The 14,195-nt window shown below is 38.6% G+C and overlaps 1 protein-coding gene across 1 annotated transcript in view; it reads right to left on the bottom strand.

The window, feature by feature from the left end:
• Positions 1–14,195, bottom strand: part of igsf21b (immunoglobin superfamily, member 21b) — a 30,688-nt gene that overhangs the window by 7,234 nt on the left and 9,259 nt on the right. Inside the window, exons 2-7 of the mRNA XM_067591169.1 lie at positions 7,293–7,417; positions 6,147–6,268; positions 4,579–4,697; positions 3,998–4,113; positions 2,301–2,823; positions 904–1,004 (exon numbers count right to left, since the gene is read on the bottom strand). Of these exons, the coding sequence (XP_067447270.1) occupies positions 904–1,004; positions 2,301–2,823; positions 3,998–4,113; positions 4,579–4,697; positions 6,147–6,268; positions 7,293–7,417 (1,106 nt within the window). The remainder of the gene's footprint in view (positions 1–903; positions 1,005–2,300; positions 2,824–3,997; positions 4,114–4,578; positions 4,698–6,146; positions 6,269–7,292; positions 7,418–14,195) is intronic.

Raw genomic sequence — 14,195 nt, 5'->3', positions numbered from 1 at the left:
GTTGTGTTCACTACTTGTTCCTGCTGCCCCAAAGTGGACAAAAAAATCAGAAAATGCAGTTTTAAGTCTCCTTGTGAATATACAGGAATCTAATATACATGAATATAATGTACAAGTAGTAAACTGCACATATCTGTGTTATTTAAGGTATTTAAGTCCAGCAGGCTGGTGATGAGCTAACAACTAGCTTCAGTCCTGCACTATGTTTATCTACAATTTAACATCAGGCCAAACATATAATAACATATGCAAGGAGGTGACGTCATGGAAGTGATCATTAGGAAGTGCTGTAACAACAACAACCTGCCTAATGCTTATGAATGACAGCTTTCCAGGAAAATCCTGGATTTCAGAAACAAAAGTATTTGTTACAGAGAGAAATGATTTTAATCTGAATGTGTTGAACACCAAAATTATCATAACAGTGTTAATCCATCTACAGTTTACCTGAGCAAACACTGCAAAAATAACACGTCTGTTTACATACTGTATATATATTCATATATATGTATATGTATATGTATATATATATATATATATATATATATATATATATATATATATATATATATATACATACATACATACATACATATATATATATATATATGTATATATATATATATATATATATATATATATATATATATATATATATATATATATATATATATATATATATATATATATGAATATATATATATATATATATATATGAATATATATATATACATATATATATTCATATATATGTATATATATATATATATATATATATACATATATATATATATATATATGGTCAAAGTAGTGCCTTTTTGATCATCTGCTACCCTTTGTTGTCATTTTTAGACCTTCACAGAGCTTTCTCCTGTTCAAAGAGCCACTCTGTTAGAAACTCACTGCAGAAGGTCCCAGCTGGAAGCCCTGGACAGTGATCCGCACTGTGTCTCCCACTCTGGCCTTACTGGGGCTCATGGACAGCTTCGGTCCTCTGGGAGCAGCTGAGAGAAGAGTAAAATATAACGTTGGGCTGTTGTTGTATAGTCAGATTACACTCTTTCATGTCTTTGACAGTAATACGAGTACATGTTACTTTAACATAGCTAACCACAGGTGAGAGGATGTACTCACCTGCTCAGAAAACATTCATGTCCTCTACATGTAACCTGCTGCAGTGTACCAGTACACACTGTGCTGAAGGCTCAGGATGACCCACTTACTGGTTATTGTTCTCACTTAAATTAGATTTAATGAATTCAGAGGCTTGTCCCTGTTTATTCTTTCTGGCCCTGAAGTCATCCTCCAAAGATTTGGTTGTGTTCAAGTTTTAATAACAGCAGCTCTTATACATCTCATCTGATCTCCTGTGTCTGGTGTCAAAGTCTATTCCCCCTTCAAATAGTGTTTCCCAGCGTGTTAACACCTCTGTTGTTGGGGTCAGGTCCTTGGTAAGGTTCTGGTTGGGCAACGCAGAGATGGCATGAGGTTATGGTGAGGTGGGGTTGACATTAACCTTTTAACATCCACTTGGTCACCAGCGACCCGCTTAAGCCAGTTGTAAGCGGCAGCAAAGTAATGAGTCAAAGCAAGTGGCACAATTTGGCCAGTTGGAGATGATTGGAGAGGTTCATGGACACCAGTGACACCACAAACTAAAAACTCCCGACCTCCCATAAGGTTAGAGGTCTGGAATATTATACAGGTTGAAAAGATGTAGAAGGTTTATGGTGTTCTGCATGGTTCTGGTATAAAGCATGTCCTAAATATTGTTATTCAAATATGACTCATTATAGACGAGGACCAAAAACTTTTTTGAGCCTTATTTGAATTGATGTTTGTGTTTTAGCCACATGCTAAACAAACACATTTCCAGAAACTAGAAGATGTCACTTGTCAAATGAAGCCAAATACATGCATCATGGCCTTACAGTTCTTCTGTTATAAACTAGGGTGGATGTTAAGGGGTTAAACATTGTAGAAGACAACTGGGAATCTTTAAAATGTTGTTTTCACAATCTAACTAGAAGTTCTGTTTGCATAAATATTCATGAAAAGAATAACGTCATCGTTTTGAGGGAACTGATTAGTTCAATGTTAATAGAGGTGAAAGACAGAGGAGATTGGTTAACTAGTGTTAGCAGGTTTTTCCCTTTGCTGGAGAAACTTTTACACTTTTTTTAGGCAGACTTTTATTATGCACTTCTGTACTGTCCTCTAATGGTACAAGGTGGAACTCTAGTTAGCAAGACTACTGACACCTGTGTGTGTTACTCAGTGTGTGTTGGTGTTTGACTCACCCAGTGTGACCTCGGCCTGCATGGGCATAGACAGGGCCGGGTGGTTCACCTCACAGCTGAACAGAGCCTCGTTGTCCAGCTGGGGGTTGAGGCTCCAGGTCAACATGGCTCTCACCTCCATGGTGCCGTCACCTGCCGCCGTCTGTCGGTGCTGGAAGTAGTAGAGCGGGTCGCTGGTCTGGACCCAGCGTGGAAACTCCCGGCTTACCACCGTCTCAGGGATCACCTCGGTGGTTGGCTCAGGGTCTGACTCGGAGTCTTGCTCTTGGCCCTCTTCAGAGCCATCAGGGCTGTCTTGGCCCAGCCGAGCCGGTTTTCCCTCCTGCTCCAGCAAGGACAAGGACTTCTGGAGCTTGGTGTCATCGAGGTCTCGACTGGTGAAAACCTGGGAGCTCCAGAGCCCGGCCTGGCTCCTGCCTCGGCTCTTTTCTCGACCAGGGCCGTTGCTTTGGTCTCCCACTGAGGAGGAAAACTGAGTGGTTGGCACCACATCAATAAGCTCCCCATCCCGCTTGAAGTACACCTGAAAGGTGGGGACGAAGACAGGTGAGCATAACAGGAACAGTTTCAAAATATAACGCTGAGCCTTCTCTCTCTGGACAGAATGACAGCTGGCTGTTAAGGGACAAGACAAGATTTCATTTGTTAACCTCAAGTTTTGGAACTTTGACCATGTTTAACACAGACATCCAACATTATAACAGTAAATAAATAACAGAAAATCACTAAAAGCATGACATGTCCCCTTTAAATATAGATAACCGGTTCTAATTCAGAACTGGGTTTTGGGGGGGATCACTGAGTTACTGTAGTAAGTCAGTTCCTCTCACACATCTTATGTATTTAAGATCAGTGCTTATGTATTTAAAGGATCAGTGTCAGTCTTCCTGCCCCTGCAGTGGGTGCTGGGAACCCAAATGGAACACAAAAGGTTTGGTTTTCCTACCATGTTTATTATTAAAACCTTTTCCTCCAGACGGGTAGAGAACTCTCAGCATTGTGTTTTTTCCATTCATTCAACTTAGTCTTATAATGGAAGGGAAAACATTGTCATGTGACCAGAGATACTGGTGTCTGTCACCATCATTATTTACCACAAATACAATAACCCAGTACAGGCAGAGAGGACGGCGGTTAAACAAACAGACGTCCACTTCAGCAGATAAACACAGAAAATGGAAAACAGAAAATTAAGTGGAATTGTATCAACATTTTGATCACAGATAGTATTGCTCCTCTTCATCTGGCTGATATGTTTGTCTCATTCAGGATGTGTGAAGCCACTCTTCACTCTTTTCATGGTGGACTTTATTTGATCACATATGCAGCTGCCCTCTAATCCCCTGATATTAATTCCCAATACATTTTCCAAAGAGGTCGTGTAGGGTACAGACCAAAGCTGTAAATAGCTTTTTCATTTAAAACTTTCAAGCCGCTGCAGACAGCATCAAGCTGGGCATTGTTGTTTTTCTCCCTGTGAGCGCTTAACATTTCAAATCCAGCGGTGCTCCCAATTTCATTCTGTATCCTCTCTCACTCTATCAGCGTTTCTAAAAGATTTTAGTCGTTTTCCATGATGATAAAAGGAAGAATGGAGAATGAAACTTTCCCTCCAAGCAAAAAAAGCAGAGATGCAAATTCGATAACTAAGACCGAGTCCTTGAAGAGAGTTAAAGAGTAAAAAAGCTCCATCTCACCATGGGAGCCGGCTTTGCTCCTGCAACAATGCAAACCAGAGTGAAGTTCTGAGCCTCGTAGCGGCTGAAAGGAGCCGGGCTGTTGGCTGCCACCACAGAGATAGACCTGGGAGGTACTGCAGATAAAATACAAACAGGTCTAAGACACTCAGATAAGATGGTGCTTTGTACACATGTGAGAATAAATCTCCAGTATCAATTATCAGGAATTTTTCTAATAATTAAATATAAAAAGCAGACATTTGGTTTGAAGTGAATATTTCATACTAATCTCTAAAATTGCTTTACAGAAATGCCAAACTAGGTTTGAGGTCATTTAGTAATTATCCTGCAGTGGAAGGATGGTAACTACAAGAGGGAAGTTTTGAACATAAAGGCTGTAACTATCCCAGATATCCTCATATTAGCCTCAGATAAACTGAACTGTGGATTTTGTCCCCCATCATTACATACACAAAGACAGAGTTGGTAATTAAATAGTGAACTCGTCCTTTAAGCTACACTGGAGTTACAGTCTCTGCTGTTCCTCAGGGGAGGAGAGTGTTCATTTCACACTGTTTTCTAAAGAAATGGATACATACCTATAACAGTGAGGGTGATGCTGCCGGAGGCTAGAATCACCTTGTCTCTGGAGCTCCTGTCATAGATCCCCACATGACACTCATACAGGCCGTCATCCTCCATCTGGACCTCAGGAAGCCTGTACAGAGATAACAGAGGATCTTTCATTTTAACTCTTCAGGTTCTTAAAGTGCCCCTTCAATCAAAAACATGTTTTTCTTCTTGTTACTACACTGTGATGTTGTTCTCTTCTCTGTGCAGAATGATGTCTTTGGTGAGTTTTTCACCTGCTGAAGGAGGAAAGTTTCTCTGAGCTCACCTTAAATCTCAGTTTAACGATTATTCCTCCAACAATCAGTCAACTCATTGATTAGTTGATTCACAGAGGAAAAATGCCAAAAATCTGCCAGTTTCAGCTTCCCAAATGTGATAATTTAATGCTTTTTTATTGTACATGATAGTAAAGTGAAAATGTTGAGGTTTTGGACTGTTGGTACAAACTATAACTAAATAAATACAAATATGGGCAGAAGGAAACTGGGAACTTATTCTTATACTTATTTAAGAAAGATTACAAATATCAAAAGCATAATTTGCCTAAAAGTAAGAGATGACTGTGCAGAGACATGATGTGGTATATTAACACTACGTATTGAAGCTGGAAGACACAGAGGTGACTGAAGATGAAACAATCAGTGAATATTGTGAGCTGAGGTGGGAAGAACAGACCTTTCATTGAAAAGCTTTTTGATGGTTTTGCATTTTCTGAATATATTTCTAAAGCGCGGGACACTTTATTCTATATGGATTGAAGACGGTTTGTCTATGAATTGAATCAGATGAACAGTGTTGGATGTTTTTGATTGGCTTTGTATATATGTGTTTGTGTATTTGTTATATTTTCATTGTTGGAGACGATCTGGAGCGTCGTGTGTGGACTGTTCATGTTGGATAATGTTGATGTGTTGTGCTGTTGGATGTGTAGGACTGTTTGCTTTGTTGTTGACTAACGTGTCTGAATAATTCAATGAGCTCATGTCATATAAACAGCCAGACACAAAAATAAAATGAATAGTTCATTTATATAATAATAATTTTTCACAATGTTCACACATTTTATAGACAAAACCATCAATCAATTAACAGAGAAAATAATCAGCAGATTAATTTATGATGAAATCGTTACTTGCAGCCGTAGTGACATCACAACTAGTTTGGAGCCAATCGTGGTCCAGTATGTGATGTGTAAACTTGAAGCCTCCAGTGAACAAACACTGAGGATGAACTTTACAGTGAAGGAGGAGACGTCTGGTGTCCAGCAGGAAAACTTTAAGAATATATTTACATATTCATAGATTCTGTATCATCAATGAAGGACAAGGAGGAAATGACATTTTAAGGATTTTAACAAGATGATTAAACTTTTTTGTGGAAAAACTGTATTAGACACAAATTATTATTCAAAGTAAAGCATTTTCATCTGCATCTTAAAACCTGCCTGGAAAGATCTTTAAGATTAAATTAACCTTCCTCTCATTCTGAGGATATTAATAAACAACCTGACTTGTACAGTAGTGGCCCGCCTTACCGCACAGTTGATTGGTAGACCAGGTCCTCTCGTCTGCGGTTGTCCTCCATGTGGGAATAGCTGGTGTTGTACATGGCATCATAGGTGAAGATCTTTTGTTTGGCACTGCCTCCTTCAGTCACCTGGAAGAAAGTACATTCACATCACTGAGGTTAAATACAGCAGCTGGAACCATGGAGACGTGAACTGAAACTTTCTGTACGTCTAACATGCTTTGCTGGGTTTTTTTTAGCCAAGTTGGTGGTCTGGCTTGAGGGATGGCAGCAGTGTGCGTCCACCACTTTCAGACTGAAATATGTCGACATTGTGGTGAATCAGTGAATTGTGAATCCTCCTGACTCTGCAGATCCTCTGACTGTACATCTAGTGGCACCAGCAGGTTCACATTTATGGTTCACAGTGAAATATCTCACCAATGAACTTTGGTTCAGACATTCATGTTCCTCAGAGGATGAAAACACTTTGGTGTTTCTCTGACTTGTCTTCTAGCATCATAATCAGGTCAAAATTTCATTTTGTTCAATACTTTGGTTTATAACCAAATAGCCTCATCTGTACTTTGTGTTTAGTGCATGAATCTATTATGAGGACTAGATATCAGACAAGACAGCGCCCATTGATTCAAATGAAAGTTGCTCATCTAGTGCATAGACCAAAAAATGTTTGCTCTCTCCCTGATCAGCTTCTGCATCGTGCAGCTCACTGCACACATCATTGGTTGATATTTGTTTAATTAAACCAGGATGGTTAACATTTCCTCCCTGACTGGCACATTTCTGACTATTTCTTCTGTCTGTAGGACACATTCACCACAACCACTGTGTATTGCACATTAGGCTTGTTTTACTACAAGAACCCAAATAGGAGCAATAATCCAAGTAAGGTTTAATCATAGTAAATATTTTAAATATTAGAACTGTAATGAGTCACTTGTGCTGCCAAACACAAGGAAAGCACATGAATCTAACTGTTTTCTGTTTGAACACATGAGACCATTCTTGACACAGCAGGTACAGAACAAAACCACTGACCTGTATAAAGATGAGTCTTTTCAAGCAGCAAAGAAACATTGATGAGGGAGGAGGGAGATTTACCAACTAGATACAGAAAGACGCTGGCAAACAGCTTTTATGGCATTGAGTTTACCTGTGTGCTCACCCGAAACCACACAATCTCTCGGAGGTTGCCGTCTGTTTGGAAGTTGCATTTTAGTGTAACTGTGTCTCCGATGACAACATGAGGAAGAGGATCAATGGAAACAGTTAAATAACCTGCCAAAGAGAGCAGAATGGGAGACATGTTGAAATAACATTACACTGAGGCAGTAGTTACCAACAGTTCATAGTCAAGTCCCCTTAATGTTAGTATAGGAGTACCACAAGGCTCCATTCTTGGTCCTCTTTTATTCACCATATATATAAACAACATCATCTCTGCCACCCCAAAGTATAATGTACATTTTTTGCAGATTACACTATTTTATATGCCACTGGCTCTTCTCTTAATCTGGCCATTGCAAATCTACAGTCTGCTTGTGAAACATTTCAGACCTTTCTCATCAAACATAAGCTTGTTTTAAATCCTGGCAAAATTAAATGTATGTTATTCTCTGGGTCACCTAAGAGTATCCAGCCTACTACCCATATCCAAACCTGCAGGGTTCTGAAATTGAAACAGTTGAATGTTATAAATACTTGGGACTCTGGCTGGACACCAGATTCACTTTTAAAACCCATGTGGAACATTTATCAAGCAAACTGAAGGTCAAAACTGGATTTTTGAATAGAAACTAATTATATTTCTCTTCTGTTAGTTGAAAGACCATTGAACATTATTCTGTCTGTGCTTGATTATGATGATATGTATATGTGCATACTTCTCCCTCTGCCTTAAAAACTCTTGACTCCGTTTATCACAGTGTGCTGCGTTTCATCACTAGTGATACATTTATCACCATTACATCTTATATGAAAACAAACAGAAGGGAGCAGCATTGTATGTTGCTGCCTAGTTATCTCTGTTCTCTGGTTACATATAAATACAGTATTTATAGATATTAACATCAGCTGTACCTCTTGTTCACACTGAACTTGGAAAAAGTTTTAAATTTTAAAAGGTTGTACTTATGTACTTGCAGTCAGACTTGTAAACACTTTTCTTAATTGTGAAGAGTATATAATGTATGTCTGTGAATGATCTGTGTCTGTTTAAACTGTATGTTTATTTTTGTTGTAAAGAGATCCTGATCTCGATGAGACTACCTGTTTAAATAAAGGATTAAGTAAATAAATCAATTTCCTGTGTATGTATGTCTCATATTGTGAACTGCGTTGCATTAAAAAGCAATCCACCATGAAAGCATCACTGGACTTGTACTCAGCAGCTTACAGTTGGTAACCCTGCAGCTGTATTCCTGCTCTGTTCTGCACAAGTCAAAGCTGAGTCAAGTTGGATTCCCATTTAGCAAATACAAACTGAAGCTCATGCTGCATTAATACCTTTTGGGGGAAGGAAGCGTAACACAAACACTTAAAGAGTTAAGTCAACATCTCTCTCACACCTTTTCCACTGCAGTTTAACCAGATGTAACCCAACATGTAGCGACTGTCACAGGTTCTGGTTTTGTTTCTACTATTCTCTGCTCACTTTGGGGACGTGTTCCTGGAACTACATTCAGGATCTGCTCAGGAGCTGATACTACATCCAAGTTTCAGGATCATGCAGGGTTGGCAGCAGCGACGTCACATAACAATAAGACAATAAAAGAAACTTAACAACAGTAATCACCAATTCACTGATGCTTCTGTATGGAGCAGAAAAAATACTTTTATTACCTAAGACTGATTTTATTGTAAATGTAATATTTATAATGTCATTCAAAATTATTCCCTTTTTTTCTATTTTCCTTCATGATTATTCAAAACTCTCCTAATGTTAATATTTCCTCAAAACAAAAAGAGTATATGCACTATTAATTATTATAACTACATTTAGAGATGAATCTGCTTTTATTTTATTTAAATGTGTTTTTTTCTGCCTCTTACTGTCATCCTTTCAATTTGTCTTTCACAAGACTTGATTGTAATTTCAGATGACTGAGACATCAGAAAAGCAACACAGAAGCACTTCGACCCTTTAAGTTTAAGTTTTCATGTTTTAGTGTCATTAAAACAAGAAAATGCATTTGTTTAAATGTTATAAAAAAAATACACTGAAATTTAATTTGTTAGAACATGTAAATCCTGAACCACAGGTCTGACCAAGAGTACAGAAAGTATGTTGTCAGGAGACAAAACAGTGTCATCACACCATAATCAAACACCTTTGTAAGCACTGCTGACCCTGATAGTCAGTCAGTCACACATTATGACATATATAACATTATACCCCAATAAGCAGTCATGTTTATTAGCTACATCAACATTCCTCTTTAGTTTTACATGTATGTCATTCTGCTCTCTGGAGTGAAAACAAAAGAAATCACTGAAAGTCTCATATGTCATTTTAACATTTCTTTATTATTCCATTAACAGACTGAAGCTGAAAAAGCCACAATGACGGGATTCAAACTGACTGCAGCTCTCGCAGGTCTGCAGGACTCCAACTGTCACCTGGAAAACACAAAGCATTCACTGGCATCATTAGTAACACTGTTGGTTGTATAAAAGGCTGGTTGATATCACCAGAAATCACCTGCAGCATTTATTTACTCACCAACTGTAGGTCATAGTGAATATTCACTGACTTCTCCAGTGGTCCACATACACACATACACACACACACACACACACACACACACACACACACTCGTCTTGATCTGTATTGTTTTGACCAAAGTGTGTCCACACATTAAAATCTCTTTCTGTTGCAGCTCTTTTGCGTCTACATGGTTCATTACATCACTTTTAAAACTGCAGGTGAACCGACTCTGAGTCCTCTGACACGCTGCAACACGCATCCATTCAGTCCATGAAAGTCTTCTTCATCCACCTTCTGCATGAACACTGATGAAAACTATGAAATCACAGGAAACAGGGACAGTGTGAGTCACACTACAGCTGCAGGTGAAAGAATGACTCAGATTCATTACCCACAATGTTACAGTTAGCATTAGCTACATTAGCTGTGGCTAACAAACAGCTGCTAATGAGCCGCTGACTTCACTCCAGCTAACGCTACGCTACATTTTCACACAGGAGCATTCAATAGTTTAACTAACAGAAATGAACAAAGTACAGAAGGATGCTGCATTTATCAAAGAAAAAACTTTGGAACCTTATCTCTTAATTAAGATTTACGTATATTATAATTACAAGAAAGGATCTCATAACTTTTTTTTAGTTTTGTATTTTTTTCTTTACACTCACAAGGACTAAAACCAGAAGGTGTCAGTAAAGCAGCATGACGGATGACGTAGTTAATGCATATCGCTGGCGGAGGGATTGTAGATCTATTTGACACGAAGAATAACACAAAGAATGACAATACCAGAAGCACCACAATTAGTAAATCAACATTGTTCATCAAGGAGCCGCTATGAGAAGCTTCATGTACATCAGTAATGTATCCAAGCTAATAAGTAATCAAAATACAGCAAGCAATAAAGTAGCTATGATAATATATAATAATATACTTTTCTTGTGATGATGAGATCTTTTCTCATTATTATGACATATTTAACCCTCCTGTTGTCCTCGGGTCAATTCTGACCCGAGACAGAATCCTGAAGAAGAAATTATGAATTATTGTAACTACAGTTGAGATCAGAGGAAAATATGTTGATGGATTATGGCAGACTGGTATATGTAAAAATTTAGTCAGGATACTGTTTTAAAACCATTTCAATGTTTTTGATGACAGCACATAATGACACCTGTTGTACAACAGGAGGGTTAAGTCGAGATAATTACAAATAATTACGAGATAAGGCCTCCAATTATTTTTCTTTGGTGAATGCAACGCGCTTCTGTATCAAAGTGACAAAGTGAGAGAAGAATAGTTTTATAACCTAGTTATAACTGATAAAAGAAAAAGTAGGTCATTTACCTGAACAGGTAATTTACCTGTTCATTGCAGCCGTGAACAAAGCAGACACTCCAGCATGTAGTCAGTGTCACAGATGTCTTCGTCCTTTTTCTTCTTCGTTAGTTGTGGCAGACTACGGCGCTTCTTCATCCTCCTCGTACACAAATACTGTCTAAATGTTTGAGTCTGTATTTTAAATCTCTGAGAAAACCACAGTGTAAAAATGCCTCCAGACTATGTGAACAGATGGCAGTATATATTATGTAACCCCCCCCCCTTCATTTAGGTCAATATACTTAATTTGTAGATTTTTGTTTTATGTATTCATTTATTTTATTTTATTTTTCTTGTTTGTTTTCTTTTTAATGTGTTATATTTGTGTTAGGTTACTGCTGCTTGGAATATCATATATACCATAATATAATATACACACATGTCTGTATGTTGGTGTTGAAATGTTTGTGGATTAATAAAAAACAAAACATACACTGTCTAACAAAAACCGCGAAGAAGAACCACTTCTGCCTGTTGTTGCACCTTAATGTCCTGAGTACAGAGGAGTGTGCATGTGTATGTGCATGTACAAGACAACAAGACGGAGACCCACTCATAAATAGTTACTCCATCAGTCATCACAAACTCTAGTTTCTAAAGATCCCAAATCTGAAAGGCTGAATTTTATAAAAAATGTATAAAAAGATGCACAAGACGTCTAGAATTTTTCCATTTGATGGAATGTGCAGCCATAACAAATTTGGGGTTTGAATATTTGAGTGTAAACATCATATAGCTTCAACAAAGAGCTGTAAAAAGCTGAGAGAATATATATGAGGCTGTCAGGCAGAGCAGAGTGAAACTTTGACAACCATAAAGATATTTAAGCAAAAGGAGAAAACTGGATTTTACAGATGAACCTTCCGCTGGCGTCGGATGACAATTCAGTTTGATCATTTTATTTATGTAATCGTACTTATAAAAGCATTAAAACTTTTGACAAACAACACATAGTTTGCTGTGTTCACAGCAGCAGTATCTGGTGTGGACTTTTCCTTGAAGTGCTCCAGATTTCTTTCCTGACACTTTAATATTTAATATGGACTCAATCCCTCGGAGAGGATGGGATTAAATTTAGCATGAATGTAGAGCTGCTGTTGCATTTCTTTATGATGCTGCTTCTCTGCCGTAAATTAGCAGCTCAGCATAAGTTGGAGCTGTTAAAACAGCAAATGTGTTAATCATTCGATCCATTAAGGCCACTGGCCCCGTCAGTGCGCTCTGCAGTGAGCTAAAAGCTGACACTGACCCCTGCCAGTCTAATAAACACACCCACAGACAGCTCACACAGCTCGCTGCTTAGATGCACTAATCCCTGGGAGCAAGCGTATTTACACCAGGCCAGGATTTATATGTTATATGCTGTGACCGCTGGGATTAAATGCGTTAATGCAAATTGCAAGACTTCAGCTGCATTAATGTGTGATACTCTTTCATATGTGAACATTCATGTGCAGCAGGTACATGTGATTTACTGATATAACTTTGTGGAGATGTGATGAATTCACATATAGACACATGCTGTTTTTGGACATTTCTTATGTCTCATGTCACATTTAATGTACAATTTTATATTTGAAACATGAAAATGCCAATTTCACATATGAAACTCATTTTGATGTGTTTTTTTTTTAAACATTTCACACGTGAAAAGCAAGAACTGATATCAGTTTCACATGTAAACATTCACATCTGGGCAGACGTGTTTGTTATATATGAAACATTTACATATAATTCATGTGTTTTTTTCATTTCAAATATTACTCTTGAGATATGAAATGTAATAGTTCACGTATGAAAAAAGGAATTTCAGTTATATTATTATTCAGTCATCAGGGATGCAACCCGAGGAGCCTGAGCTGGTCTGTACTGTGTGTGTGTGGCGGGTCCGGCGCTGCCCTCTGACATACGGACTGGGACCAAAGGCACCTTGCAGAGCGGCAGAGCGGCAGAGCGGCGGCGCTGGGAGCTGCTCTGATGCCCTTTGTCATCACAGTAAGCCTCACCTCCACAACACTGGCCTGTACTGCATGACGTCAGCCTGCCTACAGATTATTTTTCCCATGTTTTTCCTCTTAATCCTCCCTCCAGCTTTTCATCCAAAGAACCAGCCATTTGCCAAGCTCTGGTCTCTACACACACACAAACAATGTGGAGAGAGATTAACACTTAACAGAATAACATTGAAGTGATAGAAATACATCACTCGCACATGATAACTGAATCATAATGTCCTGTGTAAACAACAGAAAGTAATCATTTAACTAGGGAAAAGAATATTTTGGAATGAGATTACGGTTCTTGAAATGAGATATTCAGGAGTGATACCACCGTCCTGCTCAGCTTAGGCTTGGCTGCTTCTGCCCTACTTTTCAGTTCAGTGTGACAAACATAGAAAGGACAATTCGACAGCTTAGCCTTTATAGAGGGCTGTGTACTGTAAAGTATTTGATATTCCACGTCTTGTGTTGTCTGTGCTGGAGGAGATAAAGCTGGCTTATCCAGCCAAGTCGTTCTCCTCTTCCTCTAGACAGCGGCCGGTCTGCCCTGCTATCAGATGAAGACTCCAGTCTACACTCAAACACATCAGCATGGTGAAAGACTACAAAACTGTTGCTGCTGCTGTCCTGTGCATTAGGATGAGTGAAGCTGCTTTGAATGGGAAATACGGGATGTTCACCTCATGTTAATACTCTTTGATCACAGAGCTCAGTTTTATATTCAGGGCAACAACATCTGTCATCTGGATAACAAATTGCCAAAGTTCAGGCCAAAATCTCTCTCAAAGTGTCATGGTACTGTCCCAGTCTGGCTCCGTGTCCCTCCACCAGTCCACCAGACACCCTCGATGTTTCCCCTGTTTGTTCAGACTGGACTGAGAAGGATGATGAGAGGTGGCCAGTTATATCTAACGATCACTGGAGATACTGTTGTTTACTTCATTTACTCTCATAGAAACTAAGTTCAAGA

This window comes from Thunnus thynnus, chromosome 6, assembly GCF_963924715.1.
Source record: "Thunnus thynnus chromosome 6, fThuThy2.1, whole genome shotgun sequence".
Lineage (NCBI taxonomy): Eukaryota > Metazoa > Chordata > Actinopteri > Scombriformes > Scombridae > Thunnus > Thunnus thynnus.
Note: the sequence above shows the minus strand (reverse complement) of the source record. Positions and strands in the feature narration are given on the sequence as shown.